This window comes from Oncorhynchus masou, chromosome 11 (assembly GCF_036934945.1).
Source record: "Oncorhynchus masou masou isolate Uvic2021 chromosome 11, UVic_Omas_1.1, whole genome shotgun sequence".
NCBI lineage: Eukaryota > Metazoa > Chordata > Actinopteri > Salmoniformes > Salmonidae > Oncorhynchus > Oncorhynchus masou.
This window is the reverse complement of record NC_088222.1, coordinates 37,945,896-37,970,237: the sequence shown is the minus strand read 5'-3', so window position 1 is coordinate 37,970,237 and position 24,342 is coordinate 37,945,896. Positions and strand designations below refer to the sequence as shown.

The window sequence follows — 24,342 nt, the reverse complement described above, 5'->3', positions numbered from 1 at the left end:
AGGTAGCCTAGTGGTTAGAGCGTTGGACTAGTAACCAAAAGGTTGCAAGATCGAATCCCCGAGCTGACAAGGTAAAACAAATCTGTCATTCTGCCCCTGAACAAGGCAGTTAACCCACTGTTCCTAGGCCGTCATTGAAAATAAAAATGTGTTCTGAACTGACTTGCCTAGTTAAATAAAAAATGTATAGCATGTACAGCCACTGCGATCCAATTTAGGCACTTATCAGTACCCACATCTGCCATTATCAACCCGTGTAAAGTTTCCTATTGGATTGGGGAAAGAGCCTGCAATTGACTAGTAGTGACTCTTTGTCTGGAGGGGAAATGTGGCAGTAGAAGGCTTTATTAGCTTTGTGGCCTCCATTGAAAGTGACAGCCAGCCATTGTTGTTGGTGTGAAGATGATAACTATTCCTTTAGGAATGCCATAATTATTATTTCATTAGTGAGTTATTATGACTGTTAATGAAAGTGTTCCATTTCTCAGATACACAGCACAGTACCTGGTGCTGAGCTCTCACTGCTCTGTTTTATTATGTCTGGGAGAGATGCTGATAGGCTGGCCTTGTCTTCTTAGATCTACTGTTATGGAGGCTTCTAACAGTGTGTGCACACACACGGAGTTGATTTATTGCCATGTTTGAGGAGAGGCAGCCCATCAGTCATCCTATTGGTGTACAGTAGTTGGAGTGGGCGGGCTGGACCAGTGAGGCCTCACTCTGATTTGACAGATAGGCTTTGAGTGTGTGATGCTGTTGGTGGCAGCTCTGTTTACTTGCATACAAGTAGTCAGGTGTGAGTGTGACAAATGACACACATCATGACCCTGTGAAAGACGCACAAAGTCAGCTGCCTCGCCATCGCAATACCTTTACCATAGATGAGATTTTAATATTTCAACAGTGCATTGCTCCAGTTGACTGGAGATTGCCTATTCTCAGTGGACTTAAGCCTGCCATACTTCCAAACTGCATCTCTCCTCAGTGTAAGTCATGGAGGACATGCATCTGCCAGAACTATCACTAACAAGCTATTAAATGATTCCATTGGATGGTAACAGTGGGGATCATATAGGGCAGAGAGCTGCCTCTGCCTGGAGCAGTATAGCACTGAAGTGTGAGGCACTGGGGAACATAATGTGGAGGGCAGAGACTGGGTGAGAGGGTAACACAGGTCAGCCTGGAGAGTGGTATTGGTGAGATTTTTGTGGAAATCCTGCACCTCTATCTCGTTTTTTTTTTCTCCTATTCCTCCCTTCCTACTATTCCTCCCTCCTCTACCTCCTCTTCCACTGCCTCCCCTCTTCCAGCTGGAGGTCTACCGGAGATCACAGTGACCTTCGACAATGCCAGGGTCATGTACGGCTTCTGCAGCCTGAAGGAGCCCACGGCCGCACTGCCACGCTACGTCCTCATCAACTGGGTGAGTCGTGTGTGTGTGTGTGTGTGTGTGTGTTTCACAATAAATCAAAATAAGAAATAAGAACACGAGAAAGTAAGCATACTATATATGGGGTCAGTCAGTTCCAGTACCATGTTTACAATGTGCAGGGATACTGGAGTGATAGAGGTAGATATGTATACAGGTAAGGTGACTAGGCATCAGGATATATGATAACCAGAGTAGCATTATATTTTTGGTCAGTACATGTCTATAAATATGTGAATACAGTACCAGTCAAAAGTTTGGACACCTACACATTTTTCTGTATTTTAACTGTTTTCAACATTGTAGAAAAATAGTGAAGACATCAAAACTATGAAATAACACTTATGGAATCATGTAGTGACCAAAAAAGTGTTAAACAAATCCAAATATAATTTATATTTGAGATTCTTCAAAGGAGCCACCCTTTTCCTTGACAGCTTTGCACACTCTTGGAATTCTCTCAACCAGCTTCATGAGGTAGTCACCTGGAAGGCATTTCAATTAACAGGTGTGCCTTGTTAAAAGTTAATTTGTGGAATTTCTTTCCTTAATGTGTTTGAGCCATTCAGTTGTGTTGTGACAAGGTTGGGGTGGTATACAGACGATGGCCCTATTTGGTAAAAGACCAAGTCCATATTATGGCAAGAACTGCTCAAATAAGCAAAGAGAAACAACAGTCCATTACTTTAAGACAATGAAGGTCAGTCAATACGGAACATTTCAAGAACTTTGAAAATCTATTCAAGTGCAGTCGCAAAAACCATCAAGCGCCATGATGAAACTGGCTCTCATGAGGACCACCACAGGAAAGGAAGACCCAGAGTTAACTCTGCTGCATACGATGAATTCATTAGAATTACCACCCTCAGAAATTGCAGCTTCACAGAGTTCAAGTAACAGACCCATCTCAATGTCAACTGTTCAGAGGAGACTGCGTGAATCAGGCCTTTGCTGCAAAGAAACCACTACTAAAGGACATCAATAATAAGAAGAGACTTGCTTGGGCTGAGAAACGCGTCCGATGAGTCCAAGTTAGATATTTTCTTTGTGAACCAACCTCCAACCAATGTTTCTTTGTGAACCAACCTCCAACCAATGTTTCTTTGTGAACCAACCTCCAACCTCTGTTTCTTTGTGAACCAACCTCAAACCTCTGCTTCTTTGTGAACCAACCTCAAACCTCTGCTTCTTTGTGAACCAACCTCAAACCTCTGTTTCTTTGTGAACCAACCTCCAACCTCTATTTCTTTGTGAACCAACCTCCAACCTCTATTTCTTTGTGAACCAACCTCCAACCTCTGTTTCTTTGTGAACCAACCTCCAACCTCTATTTCTTTGTGAACCAATCTCCAACCTATTTCTTTGTGAACCAACCTCCAACCTCTGTTTCTTTGTGAACCAACCTCCAACCTCTGTTTCTTTGTGAACCAACCTCCAACCAATGTTTCTTTGTGAACCAACCTCTGTTTCTTTGTGAACCAACCTCCAACCTCTGTTTCTTTGTGAACCAACCTCCAACTTCTGTTTCTTTGTGAACCAACCTCCAACTTCTGTTTCTTTGTGAACCAACCTCAAACCTCTGCTTCTTTGTGAACCAACCTCAAACCTCTGCTTCTTTGTGAACCAACCTCCAACCTCTGTTTCTTTGTGAACCAACCTCCAACCTCTATTTCTTTGTGAACCAACCTCCAACCTCTGTTTCTTTGTGAACCAACCTCCAACCTCTATTTCTTTGTGAACCAACCTCCAACCTCTATTTCTTTGTGAACCAACCTCCAACCTCTGTTTCTTTGTGAACCAACCTCCAACCTCTATTTCTTTGTGAACCAACCTCCAACCTCTATTTCTTTGTGAACCAACCTCCAACCTCTATTTCTTTGTGAACCAACCTCCAACCTCTGTTTCTTTGTGAACCAACCTCCAACCTCTGTTTCTTTGTGAACCAACCTCCAACCAATGTTTCTTTGTGAACCAACCTCTGTTTCTTTGTGAACCAACCTCCAACCTCTGTTTCTTTGTGAACCAACCTCCAACTTCTGTTTCTTTGTGAACCAACCTCCAACCTCTGTTTCTTTGTGAACCAACCTCCAACCAATGTTTCTTTGTGAACCAACCTCTGTTTCTTTGTGAACCAACCTCCAACCTCTATTTCTTTGTGAACCAACCTCCAACCAATGTTTTTTGTGAACCAACCTCCAACCAATGTTTTTTGTGAACCAACCTCTAATTCTTTGTGAACCAACCTCCAACCAATGTTTCTTTGTGAACCAACCTCTGTTTCTTTGTGAACCAACCTCTATTTCTTTGTGAACCAACCTCCAACCAATGTTTCTTTGTGAACCAACCTCCAACCAATGTTTCTTTGTGAACCAACCTCAAACCTCTGCTTCTTTGTGAACCAACCTCAAACCTCTGCTTCTTTGTGAACCAACCTCAAACCTCTGTTTCTTTGTGAACCAACCTCCAACCTCTATTTCTTTGTGAACCAACCTCCAACCTCTATTTCTTTGTGAACCAACCTCCAACCTCTGTTTCTTTGTGAACCAACCTCCAACCTCTATTTCTTTGTGAACCAACCTCCAACCTCTATTTCTTTGTGAACCAACCTCCAACCTCTGTCTCTTTGTGAACCAACCTCCAACCTCTATTTCTTTGTGAACCAACCTCCAACCTCTATTTCTTTGTGAACCAACCTCCAACCTCTATTTCTTTGTGAACCAACCTCCAACCTCTGTTTCTTTGTGAACCAACCTCCAACCTCTATTTCTTTGTGAACCAATCTCCAACCTATTTCTTTGTGAACCAACCTCCAACCTCTGTTTCTTTGTGAACCAACCTCCAACCTCTGTTTCTTTGTGAACCAACCTCCAACCAATGTTTCTTTGTGAACCAACCTCTGTTTCTTTGTGAACCAACCTCCAACCTCTATTTCTTTGTGAACCAACCTCCAACCAATGTTTCTTTGTGAACCAACCTCTGTTTCTTTGTGAACCAACCTCCAACCAATGTTTCTTTGTGAACCAACCTCTATTTCTTTGTGAACCAACCTCCAACTTCTGTTTCTTTGTGAACCAACCTCCAACCTCTGTTTCTTTGTGAACCAACCTCCAACCTCTGTTTCTTTGTGAACCAACCTCCAACTTCTGTTTCTTTGTGAACCAACCTCCAACTTCTGTTTCTTTGTGAACCAACCTCCAACCTCTGTTTCTTTGTGAACCAACCTCCAACTTCTGTTTCTTTGTGAACCAACCTCCAACTTCTGTTTCTTTGTGAACCAACCTCCAACTTCTGTTTCTTTGTGAACCAACCTCCAACTTCTGTTTCTTTGTGAACCAACCTCAAACCTCTGCTTCTTTGTGAACCAACCTCAAACCTCTGCTTCTTTGTGAACCAACCTCCAACCTCTGTTTCTTTGTGAACCAACCTCCAACCTCTGTTTCTTTGTGAACCAACCTCCAACCTCTGTTTCTTTGTGAACCAACCTCCAACCTCTATTTCTTTGTGAACCAACCTCCAACCTCTATTTCTTTGTGAACCAACCTCCAACCTCTATTTCTTTGTGAACCAACCTCCAACCTCTATTTCTTTGTGAACCAACCTCCAACCTCTGTTTCTTTGTGAACCAACCTCAAACCTCTGCTTCTTTGTGAACCAACCTCAAACCTCTGCTTCTTTGTGAACCAACCTCAAACCTCTGTTTCTTTGTGAACCAACCTCCAACCTCTATTTCTTTGTGAACCAACCTCCAACCTCTATTTCTTTGTGAACCAACCTCCAACCTCTGTTTCTTTGTGAACCAACCTCCAACCTCTATTTCTTTGTGAACCAACCTCCAACCTCTGTCTCTTTGTGAACCAACCTCCAACCTCTATTTCTTTGTGAACCAACCTCCAACCTCTATTTCTTTGTGAACCAACCTCCAACCTCTATTTCTTTGTGAACCAACCTCCAACCTCTGTTTCTTTGTGAACCAACCTCCAACCTCTATTTCTTTGTGAACCAATCTCCAACCTATTTCTTTGTGAACCAACCTCCAACCTCTGTTTCTTTGTGAACCAACCTCCAACCTCTGTTTCTTTGTGAACCAACCTCCAACCAATGTTTCTTTGTGAACCAACCTCTGTTTCTTTGTGAACCAACCTCCAACCTCTATTTCTTTGTGAACCAACCTCCAACCAATGTTTCTTTGTGAACCAACCTCTGTTTCTTTGTGAACCAACCTCCAACCAATGTTTCTTTGTGAACCAACCTCTATTTCTTTGTGAACCAACCTCCAACCTCTGTTTCTTTGTGAACCAACCTCCAACTTCTGTTTCTTTGTGAACCAACCTCCAACCTCTGTTTCTTTGTGAACCAACCTCCAACCTCTGTTTCTTTGTGAACCAACCTCCAACTTCTGTTTCTTTGTGAACCAACCTCCAACTTCTGTTTCTTTGTGAACCAACCTCCAACCTCTGTTTCTTTGTGAACCAACCTCCAACTTCTGTTTCTTTGTGAACCAACCTCCAACTTCTGTTTCTTTGTGAACCAACCTCCAACTTCTGTTTCTTTGTGAACCAACCTCAAACCTCTGCTTCTTTGTGAACCAACCTCAAACCTCTGCTTCTTTGTGAACCAACCTCCAACCTCTGTTTCTTTGTGAACCAACCTCCAACCTCTATTTCTTTGTGAACCAACCTCCAACCTCTGTTTCTTTGTGAACCAACCTCCAACCTCTATTTCTTTGTGAACCAACCTCCAACCTCTATTTCTTTGTGAACCAACCTCCAACCTCTGTTTCTTTGTGAACCAACCTCCAACCTCTGTTTCTTTGTGAACCAACCTCCAACCTCTATTTCTTTGTGAACCAACCTCCAACCTCTATTTCTTTGTGAACCAACCTCCAACCTCTATTTCTTTGTGAACCAACCTCCAACCTCTGTTTCTTTGTGAACCAACCTCCAACCTCTGTTTCTTTGTGAACCAACCTCCAACCAATGTTTCTTTGTGAACCAACCTCTGTTTCTTTGTGAACCAACCTCCAACCTCTGTTTCTTTGTGAACCAACCTCCAACTTCTGTTTCTTTGTGAACCAACCTCCAACCTCTGTTTCTTTGTGAACCAACCTCCAACCAATGTTTCTTTGTGAACCAACCTCTGTTTCTTTGTGAACCAACCTCCAACCTCTATTTCTTTGTGAACCAACCTCCAACCTCTATTTCTTTGTGAACCAACCTCCAACCTCTGTTTCTTTGTGAACCAACCTCCAACCTCTGTTTCTTTGTGAACCAACCTCCAACCTCTATTTCTTTGTGAACCAACCTCCAACCTCTATTTCTTTGTGAACCAACCTCCAACCAATGTTTTTTGTGAACCAACCTCCAACCTCTGTTTCTTTGTGAACCAACCTCCAACCAATGTTTCTTTGTGAACCAACCTCTGTTTCTTTGTGAACCAACCTCCAACCTCTATTTCTTTGTGAACCAACCTCCAACCAATGTTTCTTTGTGAACCAACCTCTGTTTCTTTGTGAACCAACCTCCAACCAATGTTTCTTTGTGAACCAACCTCTATTTCTTTGTGAACCAACCTCCAACCTCTGTTTCTTTGTGAACCAACCTCCAACTTCTGTTTCTTTGTGAACCAACCTCCAACCTCTGTTTCTTTGTGAACCAACCTCCAACCTCTGTTTCTTTGTGAACCAACCTCCAACTTCTGTTTCTTTGTGAACCAACCTCCAACTTCTGTTTCTTTGTGAACCAACCTCCAACCTCTGTTTCTTTGTGAACCAACCTCCAACTTCTGTTTCTTTGTGAACCAACCTCCAACTTCTGTTTCTTTGTGAACCAACCTCCAACTTCTGTTTCTTTGTGAACCAACCTCAAACCTCTGCTTCTTTGTGAACCAACCTCAAACCTCTGCTTCTTTGTGAACCAACCTCCAACCTCTGTTTCTTTGTGAACCAACCTCCAACCTCTATTTCTTTGTGAACCAACCTCCAACCTCTGTTTCTTTGTGAACCAACCTCCAACCTCTATTTCTTTGTGAACCAACCTCCAACCTCTATTTCTTTGTGAACCAACCTCCAACCTCTGTTTCTTTGTGAACCAACCTCCAACCTCTGTTTCTTTGTGAACCAACCTCCAACCTCTATTTCTTTGTGAACCAACCTCCAACCTCTATTTCTTTGTGAACCAACCTCCAACCTCTATTTCTTTGTGAACCAACCTCCAACCTCTGTTTCTTTGTGAACCAACCTCCAACCTCTGTTTCTTTGTGAACCAACCTCCAACCAATGTTTCTTTGTGAACCAACCTCTGTTTCTTTGTGAACCAACCTCCAACCTCTGTTTCTTTGTGAACCAACCTCCAACTTCTGTTTCTTTGTGAACCAACCTCCAACTTCTGTTTCTTTGTGAACCAACCTCCAACTTCTGTTTCTTTGTGAACCAACCTCAAACCTCTGCTTCTTTGTGAACCAACCTCAAACCTCTGCTTCTTTGTGAACCAACCTCCAACCTCTGTTTCTTTGTGAACCAACCTCCAACCTCTATTTCTTTGTGAACCAACCTCCAACCTCTGTTTCTTTGTGAACCAACCTCCAACCTCTATTTCTTTGTGAACCAACCTCCAACCTCTATTTCTTTGTGAACCAACCTCCAACCTCTGTTTCTTTGTGAACCAACCTCCAACCTCTGTTTCTTTGTGAACCAACCTCCAACCTCTATTTCTTTGTGAACCAACCTCCAACCTCTATTTCTTTGTGAACCAACCTCCAACCTCTATTTCTTTGTGAACCAACCTCCAACCTCTGTTTCTTTGTGAACCAACCTCCAACCTCTGTTTCTTTGTGAACCAACCTCCAACCAATGTTTCTTTGTGAACCAACCTCTGTTTCTTTGTGAACCAACCTCCAACCTCTGTTTCTTTGTGAACCAACCTCCAACTTCTGTTTCTTTGTGAACCAACCTCCAACCTCTGTTTCTTTGTGAACCAACCTCCAACCAATGTTTCTTTGTGAACCAACCTCTGTTTCTTTGTGAACCAACCTCCAACCTCTATTTCTTTGTGAACCAACCTCCAACCTCTATTTCTTTGTGAACCAACCTCCAACCTCTGTTTCTTTGTGAACCAACCTCCAACCTCTGTTTCTTTGTGAACCAACCTCCAACCTCTATTTCTTTGTGAACCAACCTCCAACCTCTATTTCTTTGTGAACCAACCTCCAACCAATGTTTTTTGTGAACCAACCTCCAACCAATGTTTTTTGTGAACCAACCTCTAATTCTTTGTGAACCAACCTCCAACCTCTGTTTCTTTGTGAACCAACCTCCAACCAATGTTTCTTTGTGAACCAACCTCTGTTTCTTTGTGAACCAACCTCTATTTCTTTGTGAACCAACCTCCAACCAATGTTTCTTTGTGAACCAACCTCCAACCAATGTTTCTTTGTGAACCAACCTCCAACCTCTGTTTCTTTGTGAACCAACCTCAAACCTCTGCTTCTTTGTGAACCAACCTCAAACCTCTGCTTCTTTGTGAACCAATCTCAAACCTCTGTTTCTTTGTGAACCAACCTCCAACCTCTATTTCTTTGTGAACCAACCTCCAACCTCTATTTCTTTGTGAACCAACCTCCAACCTCTATTTCTTTGTGAACCAACCTCCAACCTCTGTCTCTTTGTGAACCAACCTCCAACCTCTATTTCTTTGTGAACCAACCTCCAACCTCTATTTCTTTGTGAACCAACCTCCAACCTCTATTTCTTTGTGAACCAACCTCCAACCTCTGTTTCTTTGTGAACCAACCTCCAACCTCTATTTCTTTGTGAACCAATCTCCAACCTATTTCTTTGTGAACCAACCTCCAACCTCTGTTTCTTTGTGAACCAACCTCCAACCTCTGTTTCTTTGTGAACCAACCTCCAACCAATGTTTCTTTGTGAACCAACCTCTGTTTCTTTGTGAACCAACCTCCAACCTCTATTTCTTTGTGAACCAACCTCCAACCAATGTTTCTTTGTGAACCAACCTCTGTTTCTTTGTGAACCAACCTCCAACCAATGTTTCTTTGTGAACCAACCTCTATTTCTTTGTGAACCAACCTCCAACCTCTGTTTCTTTGTGAACCAACCTCCAACTTCTGTTTCTTTGTGAACCAACCTCCAACCTCTGTTTCTTTGTGAACCAACCTCCAACCAATGTTTCTTTGTGAACCAACCTCTGTTTCTTTGTGAACCAACCTCCAACCTCTATTTCTTTGTGAACCAACCTCCAACCTCTATTTCTTTGTGAACCAACCTCCAACCTCTGGTTCTTTGTGAACCAACCTCCAACCTCTATTTCTTTGTGAACCAACCTCCAACCAATGTTTCTTTGTGAACCAACCTCTGTTTCTTTGTGAACCAACCTCCAACTTCTGTTTCTTTGTGAACCAACCTCCAACCTCTGTTTCTTTGTGAACCAACCTCCAACCTCTGTTTCTTTGTGAACCAACCTCCAACTTCTGTTTCTTTGTGAACCAACCTCCAACCTCTGTTTCTTTGTGAACCAACCTCCAACCAATGTTTCTTTGTGAACCAACCTCTGTTTCTTTGTGAACCAACCTCCAACCTCTATTTCTTTGTGAACCAACCTCCAACCTCTATTTCTTTGTGAACCAACCTCCAACCTCTGGTTCTTTGTGAACCAACCTCCAACCTCTATTTCTTTGTGAACCAACCTCCAACCAATGTTTTTTGTGAACCAACCTCCAACCAATGTTTTTTGTGAACCAACCTCTAATTCTTTGTGAACCAACCTCCAACCTCTGTTTCTTTGTGAACCAACCTCCAACCAATGTTTCTTTGTGAACCAACCTCCAACCTCTGTTTCTTTGTGAACCAACCTCCAACCTCTATTTCTTTGTGAACCAACCTCCAACCTCTATTTCTTTGTGAACCAACCTCCAACCAATGTTTTTTGTGAACCAACCTCCAACCAATGTTTTTTGTGAACCAACCTCTAATTCTTTGTGAACCAACCTCCAACCTCTGTTTCTTTGTGAACCAACCTCCAACCAATGTTTCTTTGTGAACCAACCTCTGTTTCTTTGTGAACCAACCTCTATTTCTTTGTGAACCAACCTCCAACCAATGTTTCTTTGTGAACCAACCTCCAACCAATGTTTCTTTGTGAACCAACCTCCAACCTCTGTTTCTTTGTGAACCAACCTCAAACCTCTGCTTCTTTGTGAACCAACCTCAAACCTCTGCTTCTTTGTGAACCAACCTCAAACCTCTGTTTCTTTGTGAACCAACCTCCAACCTCTATTTCTTTGTGAACCAACCTCCAACCTCTATTTCTTTGTGAACCAACCTCCAACCTCTGTTTCTTTGTGAACCAACCTCCAACCTCTATTTCTTTGTGAACCAACCTCCAACCTCTATTTCTTTGTGAACCAACCTCCAACCTCTATTTCTTTGTGAACCAATCTCCAACCTATTTCTTTGTGAACCAACCTCCAACCTCTGTTTCTTTGTGAACCAACCTCCAACCTCTGTTTCTTTGTGAACCAACCTCCAACCAATGTTTCTTTGTGAACCAACCTCTGTTTCTTTGTGAACCAACCTCCAACCTCTATTTCTTTGTGAACCAACCTCCAACCAATGTTTCTTTGTGAACCAACCTCTGTTTCTTTGTGAACCAACCTCCAACCAATGTTTCTTTGTGAACCAACCTCTATTTCTTTGTGAACCAACCTCCAACCTCTGTTTCTTTGTGAACCAACCTCCAACTTCTGTTTCTTTGTGAACCAACCTCCAACCTCTGTTTCTTTGTGAACCAACCTCCAACCTCTGTTTCTTTGTGAACCAACCTCCAACTTCTGTTTCTTTGTGAACCAACCTCCAACCTCTGTTTCTTTGTGAACCAACCTCCAACCAATGTTTCTTTGTGAACCAACCTCTGTTTCTTTGTGAACCAACCTCCAACCTCTATTTCTTTGTGAACCAACCTCCAACCTCTATTTCTTTGTGAACCAACCTCCAACCTCTGGTTCTTTGTGAACCAACCTCCAACCTCTATTTCTTTGTGAACCAACCTCCAACCAATGTTTTTTGTGAACCAACCTCCAACCAATGTTTTTTGTGAACCAACCTCTAATTCTTTGTGAACCAACCTCCAACCTCTGTTTCTTTGTGAACCAACCTCCAACCAATGTTTCTTTGTGAACCAACCTCTGTTTCTTTGTGAACCAACCTCTATTTCTTTGTGAACCAACCTCCAACCAATGTTTCTTTGTGAACCAACCTCCAACCAATGTTTCTTTGTGAACCAACCTCCAACCTCTGTTTCTTTGTGAACCAACCTCCAACCAATGTTTCTTTGTGAACCAACCTCTATTTCTTTGTGAACCAACCTCCAACCAATGTTTCTTTGTGAACCAACCTCCAACCAATGTTTCTTTGTGAACCAACCTCCAACCAATGTTTCTTTGTGAACCAACCTCCAACCTCTGTTTCTTTGTGAACCAACCTCAAACCTCTGCTTCTTTGTGAACCAACCTCAAACCTCTGCTTCTTTGTGAACCAACCTCCAACCAATGTTTCTTTGTGAACCAACTTCTGTTTCTTTGTGAACCAACCTCCAACCTCTGTTTCTTTGTGAACCAACCTCCAACCTCTGTTTCTTTGTGAACCAACCTCCAACTTCTGTTTCTTTGTGAACCAACCTCCAACCTCTGTTTCTTTGTGAACCAACCTCCAACTTCTGTTTCTTTGTGAACCAACCTCCAACCTCTGTTTCTTTGTGAACCAACCTCCAACCAATGTTTCTTTGTGAACCAACCTCTGTTTCTTTGTGAACCAACCTCCAACCTCTGTTTCTTTGTGAACCAACCTCCAACCTCTGTTTCTTTGTGAACCAACCTCCAACCAATGTTTCTTTGTGAACCAACCTCTATTTCTTTGTGAACCAACCTCCAACTTCTGTTTCTTTGTGAACCAACCTCCAACCTCTGTTTCTTTGTGAACCAACCTTCAACCTCTCTTTCTTTGTGAACCAACCTCCAACTTCTGTTTCTTTGTGAACCAACCTCCAACCTCTGTTTCTTTGTGAACCAACCTCCAACCTCTGTTTCTTTGTGAACCAACCTCCAACCTCTGTTTCTTTGTGAACCAACCTCCAACCAATGTTTCTTTGTGAACAAACCTCTGTTTCTTTGTGAACCAACCTCCAACCTCTATTTCTTTGTGAACCAACCTCCAACCTCTGTTTCTTTGTGAACCAACCTCCAACCTCTATTTCTTTGTGAACCAACCTCCAACCTCTATTTCTTTGTGAACCAACCTCCAACCTCTATTTCTTTGTGAACCAACCTCCAACCTCTGTTTCTTTGTGAACCAACCTCCAACCCCTGTTTCTTTGTGAACCAACCTCCAACCAATGTTTTCTTGTGAACCAACCTCTAATTCTTTGTGAACCAACCTCCAACCTCTGTTTCTTTGTGAACCAACCTCCAACCAATGTTTCCTTGTGAACCAACCTCTGTTTCTTTGTGAACCAACCTCTATTTCTTTGTGAACCAACCTCCAACCAATGTTTCTTTGTGAACCAACCTCCAACCAATGTTTCTTTGTGAACCAACCTCCAACCTCTGTTTCTTTGTGAACCAACCTCCAACCAATGTTTCTTTGTGAACCAACCTCTATTTCTTTGTGAACCAACCTCCAACCAATGTTTCTTTGTGAACCAACCTCCAACCTCTGTTTCTTTGTGAACCAACCTCCAACCAATGTTTCTTTGTGAACCAACCTCCAACCTCTGTTTCTTTGTGAACCAACCTCCAACCAATGTTTCTTTGTGAACCAACCTCCAACCTCTGTTTCTTTGTGAACCAACCTCCAACCAATGTTTCTTTGTGAACCAACCTCTGTTTCTTTGTGAACCAACCTCCAACCTCTATTTCTTTGTGAACCAACCTCCAACCAATGTTTCTTTGTGAACCAACCTCCAACCTCTGTTTCTTTGTGAACCAACCTCCAACTTCTGTTTCTTTGTGAACCAACCTCCAACCAATGTTTCTTTGTGAACCAACCTCTGTTTCTTTGTGAACCAACCTCCAACCTCTATTTCTTTGTGAACCAACCTCCAACCTCTATTTCTTTGTGAACCAACCTCCAACCTCTGTTTCTTTGTGAACCAACCTCCAACCTCTATTTCTTTGTGAACCAACCTCCAACCTCTATTTCTTTGTGAACCAACCTCCAACCAATGTTTTTTGTGAACCAACCTCCAACCAATGTTTCTTTGTGAACCAACCTCTATTTCTTTGTGAACCAACCTCCAACCAATGTTTCTTTGTGAACCAACCTCCAACCAATGTTTCTTTGTGAACCAACCTCCAACCTCTGTTTCTTTGTGAACCAACCTCCAACCAATGTTTCTTTGTGAACCAACCTCTATTTCTTTGTGAACCAACCTCCAACCAATGTTTCTTTGTGAACCAACCTCCAACCAATGTTTCTTTGTGAACCAACCTCCAACCTCTGTTTCTTTGTGAACCAACCTCCAACCAATGTTTCTTTGTGAACCAACTTCTGTTTCTTTGTGAACCAACCTCCAACCTCTGTTTCTTTGTGAACCAACCTCCAACTTCTGTTTCTTTGTGAACCAACCTCCAACTTCTGTTTCTTTGTGAACCAACCTCCAACCTCTGTTTCTTTGTGAACCAACCTCCAACCTCTGTTTCTTTGTGAACCAACCTCCAACCTCTGTTTCTTTGTGAACCAACCTCCAACTTCTGTTTCTTTGTGAACCAACCTCCAACCTCTGTTTCTTTGTGAACCAACCTCCAACCAATGTTTCTTTGTGAACCAACCTCTGTTTCTTTGTGAACCAACCTCCAACCTCTGTTTCTTTGTGAACCAACCTCCAACCAATGTTTCTTTGTGAACCAACCTCCAACCAATGTTTCTTTGTGAACCAACCTCTATTTCTTTGTGAACCAACCTCCAACTTCTGTTTCTTTGTGAACCAACCTCCAACCTCTGTTTCTTTGTGAACCAACCTCCAACCTCTGTTTCTTTGTGAACCAACCTCCAACCTCTGTTTCTTTGTGAACCAACCTCCAACCAATGTTTCTTTGTGAACCAACCTCTGTTTCTTTGTGAACCAACCTCCAACCTCTATTTCTTTGTGAACCAACCTCCAACCTCTATTTCTTTGTGAACCAACCTCCAACCTCTATTTCTTTGTGAACCAACCTCCAACCTCTATTTCTTTGTGAACCAATCTCCAACCTCTGTTTCTTTGTGAACCAACCTCCAACCTCTATTTCTTTGTGAACCAACCTCCAACCCCTGTTTCTTTGTGAACCAACCTCCAACCAATGTTTTTTTGTGAACCAACCTCTAATTCTTTGTGAACCAACCTCCAACCTCTGTTTCTTTGTGAACCAACCTCCAACCAATGTTTCTTTGTGAACCAACCTCTGTTTCTTTGTGAACCAACCTCTATTTCTTTGTGAACCAACCTCCAACCAATGTTTCTTTGTGAACCAACCTCCAACCAATGTTTCTTTGTGAACCAACCTCTATTTCTTTGTGAACCAACCTCCAACCAATGTTTCTTTGTGAACCAACCTCCAACCAATGTTTCTTTGTGAACCAACCTCCAACCAATGTTTCTTTGTGAACCAACCTCCAACCTCTGTTTCTTTGTGAACCAACCTCCAATCTCTGTTTCTTTGTGAACCAACCTCCAACCAATGTTTCTTTGTGAACCAACCTCTATTTCTTTGTGAACCAACCTCCAACCTCTGTTTCTTTGTGAACCAACCTCTGTTTCTTTGTGAACCAACCTCCAACCTCTGTTTCTTTGTGAACCAACCTCCAACCAATGTTTCTTTGTGAACCAACCTCTATTTCTTTGTGAACCAACCTCCAACCTCTGTTTCTTTGTGAACCAACCTCTGTTTCTTTGTGAACCAACCTCCAACTTCTGTTTCTTTGTGAACCAACCTCCAACCTCTATTTCTTTGTGAACCAACCTCCAACCTCTGTTTCTTTGTGAACCAACCTCCAACCAATGTTTCTTTGTGAACCAACCTCTATTTCTTTGTGAACCAACCTCCAACCAATGTTTCTTTGTGAACCAACCTCCAACCAATGTTTCTTTGTGAACCAACCTCCAACCTCTGTTTCTTTGTGAACCAACCTCCAACCAATGTTTCTTTGTGAACCAACCTCCAACCAATGTTTCTTTGTGAACCAACCTCCAACCTCTGTTTCTTTGTGAACCAACCTCCAATCTCTGTTTCTTTGTGAACCAACCTCCAACCAATGTTTCTTTGTGAACCAACCTCTATTTCTTTGTGAACCAACCTCCAACCTCTGTTTCTTTGTGAACCAACCTCTGTTTCTTTGTGAACCAACCTCCAACCTCTTCTTTGTGAACCAAAGTCCAACCTCTGTTTCTTTGTGAACCAACCTCCAACCAATGTTTCTTTGTGAACCAACCTCCAACCTCTGTTTCTTTGTGAACCAACCTCCAACCTCTGTTTCTTTGTGAACCAACCTCCAACCTCTGTTTCTTTGTGAACCAACCTCCAACCTCTTTTTCTTTGTGAACCAACCTCCAGCTTCTGTTTCTTTGTGAACCAACCTCCAACCTCTGTTTCTTTGTGAACCAACCTCCAACCTCTGTTTCTTTGTGAACCAACCTCCAACTTCTGTTTCTTTGTGAACCAACCTCCAACCTCTGTTTCTTTGTGAACCAACCTCCAACCAATGTTTCTTTGTGAACCAACCTCCAACCTCTGTTTCTTTGTGAACCAACCTCCAACTTCTGTTTCTTTGTGAACCAACCTCCAACCTCTGTTTCTTTGTGAACCAACCTCCAACCAATGTTTCTTTGTGAACCAACCTCTGTTTCTTTGTGAACCAACCTCCAACCTCTATTTCTTTGTGAACCAAAGTCCAACCTCTGTTTCTTTGTGAACCAACCTCCAACCAATGTTTCTTTGTGAACCAACCTCTATTTCTTTGTGAACCAACCTCTGTTTCTTTGTGAACCAACCTCTGTTTCTTTGTGAACCAACCTCCAACTTCTGTTTCTTTGTGAACCAACCTCCAACCTCTTCTTTGTGAACCAAAGTCCAACCTCTGTTTCTTTGTGAACCAACCTCCAACCAATGTTTCTTTGTGAACCAACCTCTATTTCTTTGTGAACCAACCTCCAACCTCTGTTTCTTTGTGAACCAACCTCTGTTTCTTTGTGAACCAACCTCCAACTTCTGTTTCTTTGTGAACCAACCTCCAACCTCTATTTCTTTGTGAACCAACCTCCAACCTCTGTTTCTTTGTGAACCAACCTCCAACCTCTGTTTCTTTGTGAACCAACCTCCAACTTCTGTTTCTTTGTGAACCAACCTCCAACTTCTGTTTCTTTGTGAACCAACCTCCAACCTCTGTTTCTTTGTGAACCAACCTCCAACCAATGTTTCTTTGTGAACCAACCTCCAACCTCTGTTTCTTTGTGAACCAACCTCCAACTTCTGTTTCTTTGTGAACCAACCTCCAACCTCTGTTTCTTTGTGAACCAACCTCCAACCTCTATTTCTTTGTGAACCAACCTCCAACCTCTTCTTTGTGAACCAAAGTCCAACCTCTGTTTCTTTGTGAACCAACCTCCAACCAATGTTTCTTTGTGAACCAACCTCTATTTCTTTGTGAACCAACCTCCAACCTCTGTTTCTTTGTGAACCAACCTCCAACCTCTGTTTCTTTGTGAACCAACCTCCAACTTCTGTTTCTTTGTGAACCAACCTCCAACTTCTGTTTCTTTGTGAACCAACCTCCAACCTCTGTTTCTTTGTGAACCAACCTCCAACCAATGTTTCTTTGTGAACCAACCTCCAACCTCTGTTTCTTTGTGAACCAACCTCCAACCTCTATTTCTTTGTGAACCAACCCCCAACCTCTTCTTTGTGAACCAAAGTCCAACCTCTGTTTCTTTGTGAACCAACCTCCAACCAATGTTTCTTTGTGAACCAACCTCTATTTCTTTGTGAACCAACCTCCAACCTCTGTTTCTTTGTGAACCAACCTCCAACCTCTGTTTCTTTGTGAACCAACCTCCAACTTCTGTTTCTTTGTGAACCAACCTCCAACCTCTGTTTCTTTGTGAACCAACCTCCAACCAATGTTTCTTTGTGAACCAACCTCTGTTTCTTTGTGAACCAACCTCCAACCTCTATTTCTTTGTGAACCAACCTCCAACCTCTGTTTCTTTGTGAACCAACCTCCAACCTCTGTCTTTTTCAAGACGTACTTAACCAGTTTGGCATCCCATCTGGTTTGAATTTAGTGGTACTATGTGTGTGTTGGGTCATTTGACTAAGAAGGAGAGTGATGGAGTGCTTCATCAGATGACCTGGCATCACCTGACCTCAACCCAATTGAGATGGTTTGGGATGAGTTGGGCTGCAGAGTGAACGAAAAACAGCCAATAAGTGCTAAGCATATGTGGGAACTCCTTCAAGACTGTTGGAAAAGCATTCCAGGTGAAGCTGGTTGAGAGAATGCCAAGTGTGCAAAGTTGTCATCAAGGCAAAGGGTGGCTACTTTGAAGAATCTCAAATATAAAATATATTTTGATTTGTCTAACACTTTTTTGTGTACTACATGATTCCACATGTGTTATTTCATTTTTGGATGTCTTCCCTATTATTCTACAATGTAGAAAATAGTAAAAATAAAGAAACTCTTGAATGAGTAGGTGTGTCCAAACTTTTGACTGATACTATATGCGCATCTCTGTTTATGGGTATACACTGTATGTGTTCTCTCTGATGGCCCAAGGCCTCCCTCCTACCAGAGTGAAGCTTAAGGGAATATGAGCTCAGGCAGTCTGAGACAGCCTAATGGGCTCTATGTCCCTATCCTTGTGGCAGGCCCAGACATCCCCTCTGGCTACTGGTCTCCATCACAGCACCTCTCACCACTCTGCTCTGCACTGACCCATATACTGTAGCACACAGCAGAATGACAATCAGGATTTACATTTACAGTAGCTAGTGCTTTCCTCAAATCAAAACCCTTTACATTGTGTCATTGTAGCTAACTCATACCAAATACAGTATGAAGCGCTTATACATGAAGATTGGACTAAACTGCATGGGATAAGTATACAGCAAATGTTATAATGTATTTGTCACAATAGAACATTGGGATGAAGGGAGGGAGAAAGCAGGAGAGAAGTTCGAATGGCCCTGCAGTGAGGGTATCTTGTTCATTATTTCAACCCTTGCCGTTTCTTGTTGTCCTTATAAGCTCTAAGATGTGATTTAACAGTAAAGTATTTAGATCAGTTCTCCGGAGATGTTTCATTAACTAGGTGAATAGCCCTGAAATTGGTGTTATTTGACCAATTATTGTATTTGATAATTCTCTAGCAGCTGTACCAAATCAGTAGCCATGTGTTTTTATGGATGATTGCTGTTCCACTGTTCTTCTTATGTAATCAGTGGCCATTGTGCATATTTACCGTTGTTTTCAAAAGGCCATGATGATGTCATCCTACCAGGAATTTTCCTTTTGAAGAATAACGCTTCATACATTTACTACTGAAAAACTGAACATAAAGACACTCATTTAAAGTTGAATACACTTCTATCTTGAGTCCTTAAACACACAACACATTATACACTTGATAGGGACCATCGAATCCTTTCAATGTGGATACTTTGATGTTGAAGATTGTATCCTTGAAATGGGTAACAGACACTAACCTGCCTGTCTTCCCTCTTTCACCCCATCCCCCATTTACCTGTCCTCTCTCTCCTCTCCCCCTCCCTCTCTCCACTCCCTCTCTCCACTTCCTCTCCCTCTCTGTCCTCTCCCTCTCTGTCCTCTCCCTCTCTGTCCTCTCCCTCTCTGTCCACTCCCTCTCTGTCCTCTCCCTCTCTGTCCTCTCCCTCTCTGTCCTCTCCCTCTCTCTCCTCTCCCTCTCTGTCCACTCCCTCTCTGTCCGCTCCCTCTCTGTCCTCTCCCTCTCTGTCCTCTCCCTCTCTGTCCACTCCCTCTCTGTCCACTCCCTCTCTGTCCACTCCCTCTCTGTCCTCTCCCTCTCTGTCCTCTCCCTCTCTCTCCTCTCCCTCTCTCTCCTCTCCCTCTCTGTCCACTCCCTCTCTGTCCACTCCCTCTCTGTCCTCTCCCTCTCTGTCCTCTCCCTCTCTGTCCTCTCCCTCTCTGTCCTCTCCCTCTCTGTCCTCTCACTCTCTGTCCACTCCCTCTCTGTCCACTCCCTCTCTGTCCACTCCCTCTCTGTCCACTCCCTCTCTGTCCACTCCCTCTCTGTCCACTCCCTCTCTGTCCACTCCCTCTCTGTCCTCTCCCTCTCTGTCCTCTCCCTCTCTGTCCTCTCCCTCTCTGTCCACTCCCTCTCTGTCCTCTCCCTCTCTGTCCTCTCCCTCTCTGTCCTCTCCCTCTCTGTCCTCTCCCTCTCTGTCCACTCCCTCTCTCCACTTCCTCTCCCTCTCTGTCCTCTCCCTCTCTCTCCTCTCCCTCTCTCTCCACTCCCTCTCTGTCCTCTCCCTCTCTGTCCTCTCCCTCTCTGTCCTCTCCCTCTCTCCACTTCCTCTCCCTCTCTGTCCACTCCCTCTCTGTCCACTCCCTCTCTGTCCTCTCCCTCTCTGTCCTCTCCCTCTCTGTCCTCTCCCTCTCTGTCCTCTCCCTCTCTGTCCTCTCCCTCTCTGTCCTCTCCCTCTCTGTCCTCTCCCTCTCTGTCCTCTCCCTCTCTGTCCTCTCCCTCTCTGTCCACTCCCTCTCTGTCCTCTCCCTCTCTGTCCACTCCCTCTCTGTCCACTCCCTCTCTGTCCTCTCCCTCTCTGTCCTCTCCCTCTCTGTTCCACTCCCTCTCTGTTCCACTCCCTCTCTGTCCTCTCCCTCTCTGTCCACTCCCTCTCTGTCCACTCCCTCTCTGTCCACTCCCTCTCTGTCCTCTCCCTCTCTGTCCTCTCCCTCTCTCCACTCCCTCTCTCCACTTCCTCTCCCTCCTCTCCCTCTCTGTCCTCTCCCTCTCTGTCCACTCCCTCTCTGTCCACTCCCTCTCTCCACTTCCTCTCCCTCTCTCTCCTCTCCCTCTCTCTCCTCTCCCTCTCTCTCCTCTCCCTCTCTCTCCTCTCCCTCTCTGTCCACTCCCTCTCTGTCCACTCCCTCTCTGTCCTCTCCCTCTCTGTCCTCTCCCTCTCTGTCCACTCCCTCTCTGTCCACTCCCTCTCTGTCCTCTCCCTCTCTGTCCTCTCCCTCTCTCTCCTCTCCCTCTCTCTCCTCTCCCTCTCTCTCCTCTCCCTCTCTCTCCTCTCCCTCTCTCTCCACTCCCTCTCTGTCCACTCCCTCTCTGTCCACTCCCTCTCTGTCCTCTCCCTCTCTGTCCTCTCCCTCTCTGTCCTCTCCCTCTCTGTCCTCTCCCTCTCTGTCCTCTCCCTCTCTGTCCACTCCCTCTCTGTCCTCTCACTCTCTGTCCACTCCCTCTCTGTCCACTCCCTCTCTGTCCTCTCCCTCTCTGTCCTCTCCCTCTCTGTCCACTCCCTCTCTGTCCTCTCCCTCTCTGTCCTCTCCCTCTCTGTCCTCTCCCTCTCTGTCCTCTCCCTCTCTCCACTTCCTCTCCCTCTCTGTCCTCTCCCTCTCTGTCCTCTCCCTCTCTGTCCTCTCCCTCTCTGTCCTCTCCCTCTCTGTCCTCTCCCTCTCTGTCCACTCCCTCTCTGTCCACTCCCTCTCTGTCCACTCCCTCTCTGTCCACTCCCTCTCTGTCCTCTCCCTCTCTGTCCTCTCCCTCTCTGTCCTCTCCCTCTCTGTCCTCTCCCTCTCTGTCCTCTCCCTCTCTGTCCTCTCCCTCTCTGTCCACTCCCTCTCTGTCCTCTCCCTCTCTGTCCTCTCCCTCTCTGTCCTCTCCCTCTCTGTCCTCTCCCTCTCTGTCCTCTCCCTCTCTGTCCTCTCCCTCTCTGTCCACTCCCTCTCTGTCCACTCCCTCTCTGTCCACTCCCTCTCTGTCCACTCCCTCTCTGTCCTCTCCCTCTCTGTCCTCTCCCTCTCTGTCCTCTCCCTCTCTGTCCTCTCCCTCTCTGTCCTCTCCCTCTCTGTCCTCTCCCTCTCTGTCCTCTCCCTCTCTCTCCTCTCCCTCTCTGTCCTCTCCCTCTCTGTCCTCTCCCTCTCTGTCCTCTCCCTCTCTCTCCTCTCCCTCTCTGTCCTCTCCCTCTCTGTCCTCTCCCTCTCTGTCCTCTCCCTCTCTGTCCTCTCCCTCTCTCTCCTCTCCCTCTCTCTCCTCTCCCTCTCTCTCCTCTCCCAGGTTGGTGAGGATGTGCCTGATGCCAGGAAGTGTCAGTGTGCCAGCCATGTGGCTAACATTGCAGAGTTTTTCCAGGTCAGTCTCACTGAGGTAAACCCAACTGCTACTCGAAGACTCTCTCTAAGACACATTGTTGAAGCTGTTTATTAAAACTTTCCTGGATGACTAAATTAAAAGCTATTTGATGTCTGAATGCCATCTGCTTCTCTGCGCCGGTTTTTGTTACGGTCTCAGAGTAGGAGTGCTGATCTGGGATCAGGTCCCCCTGACCATAATCGTATTAATTATGATGTAAAAAAGCTTTCCTCGTCATTATGAATATGGGCCTAGATTCTCCTCCAGCGTCCTTCAGTGATGCTCTTTTAATGACTTGGATCTAAAATATGGGGAGAGACTCTGTACTGTCATCTACCAGCCCGGCCAGAGCAGAGGCCTAGGGCCATTTTAGCTTCCTGTTGAGAATCAGCTCAGTGATTCTGGTTATAGGAGTGATTCCACTGGTCCGCCCACAGGATCAGTGGAGGTTATGTGTATGGATGACTAACACAGCCCTCTCTAATGTTATTGTGAACAACGTGCTCGGCGGTAGGAGACCGATAGATGACAATTCTTTCTGCCTTTTTATCCGCGGTGTGTCTCTTGAATAATTGGGGCGGCAGGTAGCCTAGTGGTTAGAGCGTTGGGCCAGTAACCGAAAAGGTTGCTGGATCGAATCCCGTGCTGACAAGGTAAAAACCTGTCATTCTGCCCCTGAACAAGGCAGTTAACCCACTGTTCCCCCGGTAGGCCGTCATTGTAAATAAGAATTTGTTCTTATTAACTGACTTGCCTAGTTAAATAAAGATTTTTTTTTAAATATATAAATATGTGAAAGAGAGATGGAGATAAAGAGCAGTCTTTCTCCTGACTGTGAAGGCCTTGGAGCTGGAGGAATCCTGGCTAGCCAGCCTCAGTCAATTGATGTGAAGTGTCTGTCACCTTCGCCTGAACAGCTCTTTTCTGTGGCCAACTGCTTGCTCACACTGATGGCCCTGGCCTTTGATTTCATGTGGGATTAGTTGGTTGAAAAGGCTTTAGTTAGCTGGGAGACACAAACACTTGTCAGGTACACACACACACACAGGCAGGCAGGACACACATGCAGACAGGCTCGCACATTTACATACACACACACACAGGCAGACGTGTGTATGGTTTATCCTGTCTCAGATATCATCCTTATGCACACACAACAGGATCCCCACAGCATCATTCTCACTCCCACACACAACAGCCATTTTGATGTGTGTCTTCTATATTACTCTGGTTTGTGGGAACACGACTGAGACAGAGTACAAAACCTTAGGAACACCTGCTCTTTCCATGACACAGATTGACCAGGTGAAAGCTATGATCCCTTATTGATGTCACCTGTTAAATCCACTTCAATCAGTGTTGATGAAGGAGTGTAGACAATTGACAATTGAGACATTGTGTATGTGTGCCATTCAGAGGGTAAACGGGCTTGCCAAATATTGAAGTGCCTTTGAAAGGGGTATGGTAGGAGGTGCCCGGCGCACTGGTTTGAGTTTGTGAAGAACTGCAACGCTGCTGGGTTTTTCACACTCAACAGTTTCCTGTGTGTATCAAGAATGGTCCACCCAAATGACATCCAGATGACATCCAGCCGACTTGACACAACTGTGGAAAGCATTTGCAGTCAACATGGGCCAGCATCCTTGTGGAACACTTTCCACACCTTGTACTCCATGACCTGACAAGTTGAGGCTGTTCTCAGGGCATAAGGGGTGCAACTCAATGTTAGGAAGGTGTTCCTAATCTTTTGCACACTCAGTGTACATGTGCGTGATATTAAACACTGTTAGATGTCTTTTAGCTTCAATCAACAGTCTGGCATGGGGCACATATGCATTTCTCCCTCACCCCTCTTTCCCTCTTTCCCTCGTTCCCTCTTGACCTCTCGTTCCCTCTTGACCTCTCGTTCCCTCTCTCTCTCTTGCATCCACTAAGGCCATCTCTAGCCTCTCTCCCTCTCTCCATGACATAACCAATGTTATCCTTCCATCCACGTGGCTCTAAAGCTGGTGTGTGTGTGTGTTTCCCCCAATCAAAGGTTGCCAGAGGAGGCCTGTGCCCTGTAGTCTGACACTAATAGAACCCCTTGGATCTTTCTCTTGTTACCCGTGGGATAAGATCTCACACAATCAATTTAAAGGGGAAGGCTATACTTCCATTGAAGAGACGTTTTTTGCTTTTTGCCCGCAGGGAGTCAACATCATCGTCAATGCCAGCACCATGGACGACATCGAACCATCCGCCATTGGACAGAGACTGACCAATGGGACGGCTTCGGTGGCCAGCCCCGTCCTCAGCCGTCTGAGAACCAGAGAGGAGGAGAACGGAGAGCTTGGAGTGGTACAAGAGAGGGGAGGGATGGGTGGGTGGATAGGAGGTGGGGTGATGGTGGATTAGAAGGATGGAGAGAGAGTTGGTGGAGGGATAGATGCAGAGGGAGAGTTATTGAAGGAGTAGAGATGGGTTTAAGGGAAAGAGTGACAGTCTAGCAGGAGAGGGGAGTGAGTGTTACAACAGAGGTTAAAATAAGTT

At 44.6% G+C, this 24,342-nt stretch overlaps 1 protein-coding gene across 6 annotated transcripts in view; it reads left to right on the top strand.

Annotated features, from left to right (window-relative positions):
• LOC135548636 (drebrin-like) overlaps nucleotides 1–24,342 on the top strand; it is a 117,435-nt gene that overhangs the window by 76,838 nt on the left and 16,255 nt on the right. For 4 of the 6 annotated variants that reach the window (XM_064978445.1, XM_064978442.1, XM_064978439.1 and 1 more), the window contains exons 3-5: nucleotides 1,311–1,423; nucleotides 21,736–21,825; nucleotides 24,001–24,150. In XM_064978445.1, coding sequence (XP_064834517.1) covers nucleotides 1,311–1,423; nucleotides 21,736–21,825; nucleotides 24,001–24,150 — 353 coding nt within the window. The remainder of the gene's footprint in view (nucleotides 1–1,310; nucleotides 1,424–21,735; nucleotides 21,826–24,000; nucleotides 24,151–24,342) is intronic. The other 2 variants (XM_064978443.1, XM_064978440.1) reach the window with 1 other exon arrangement.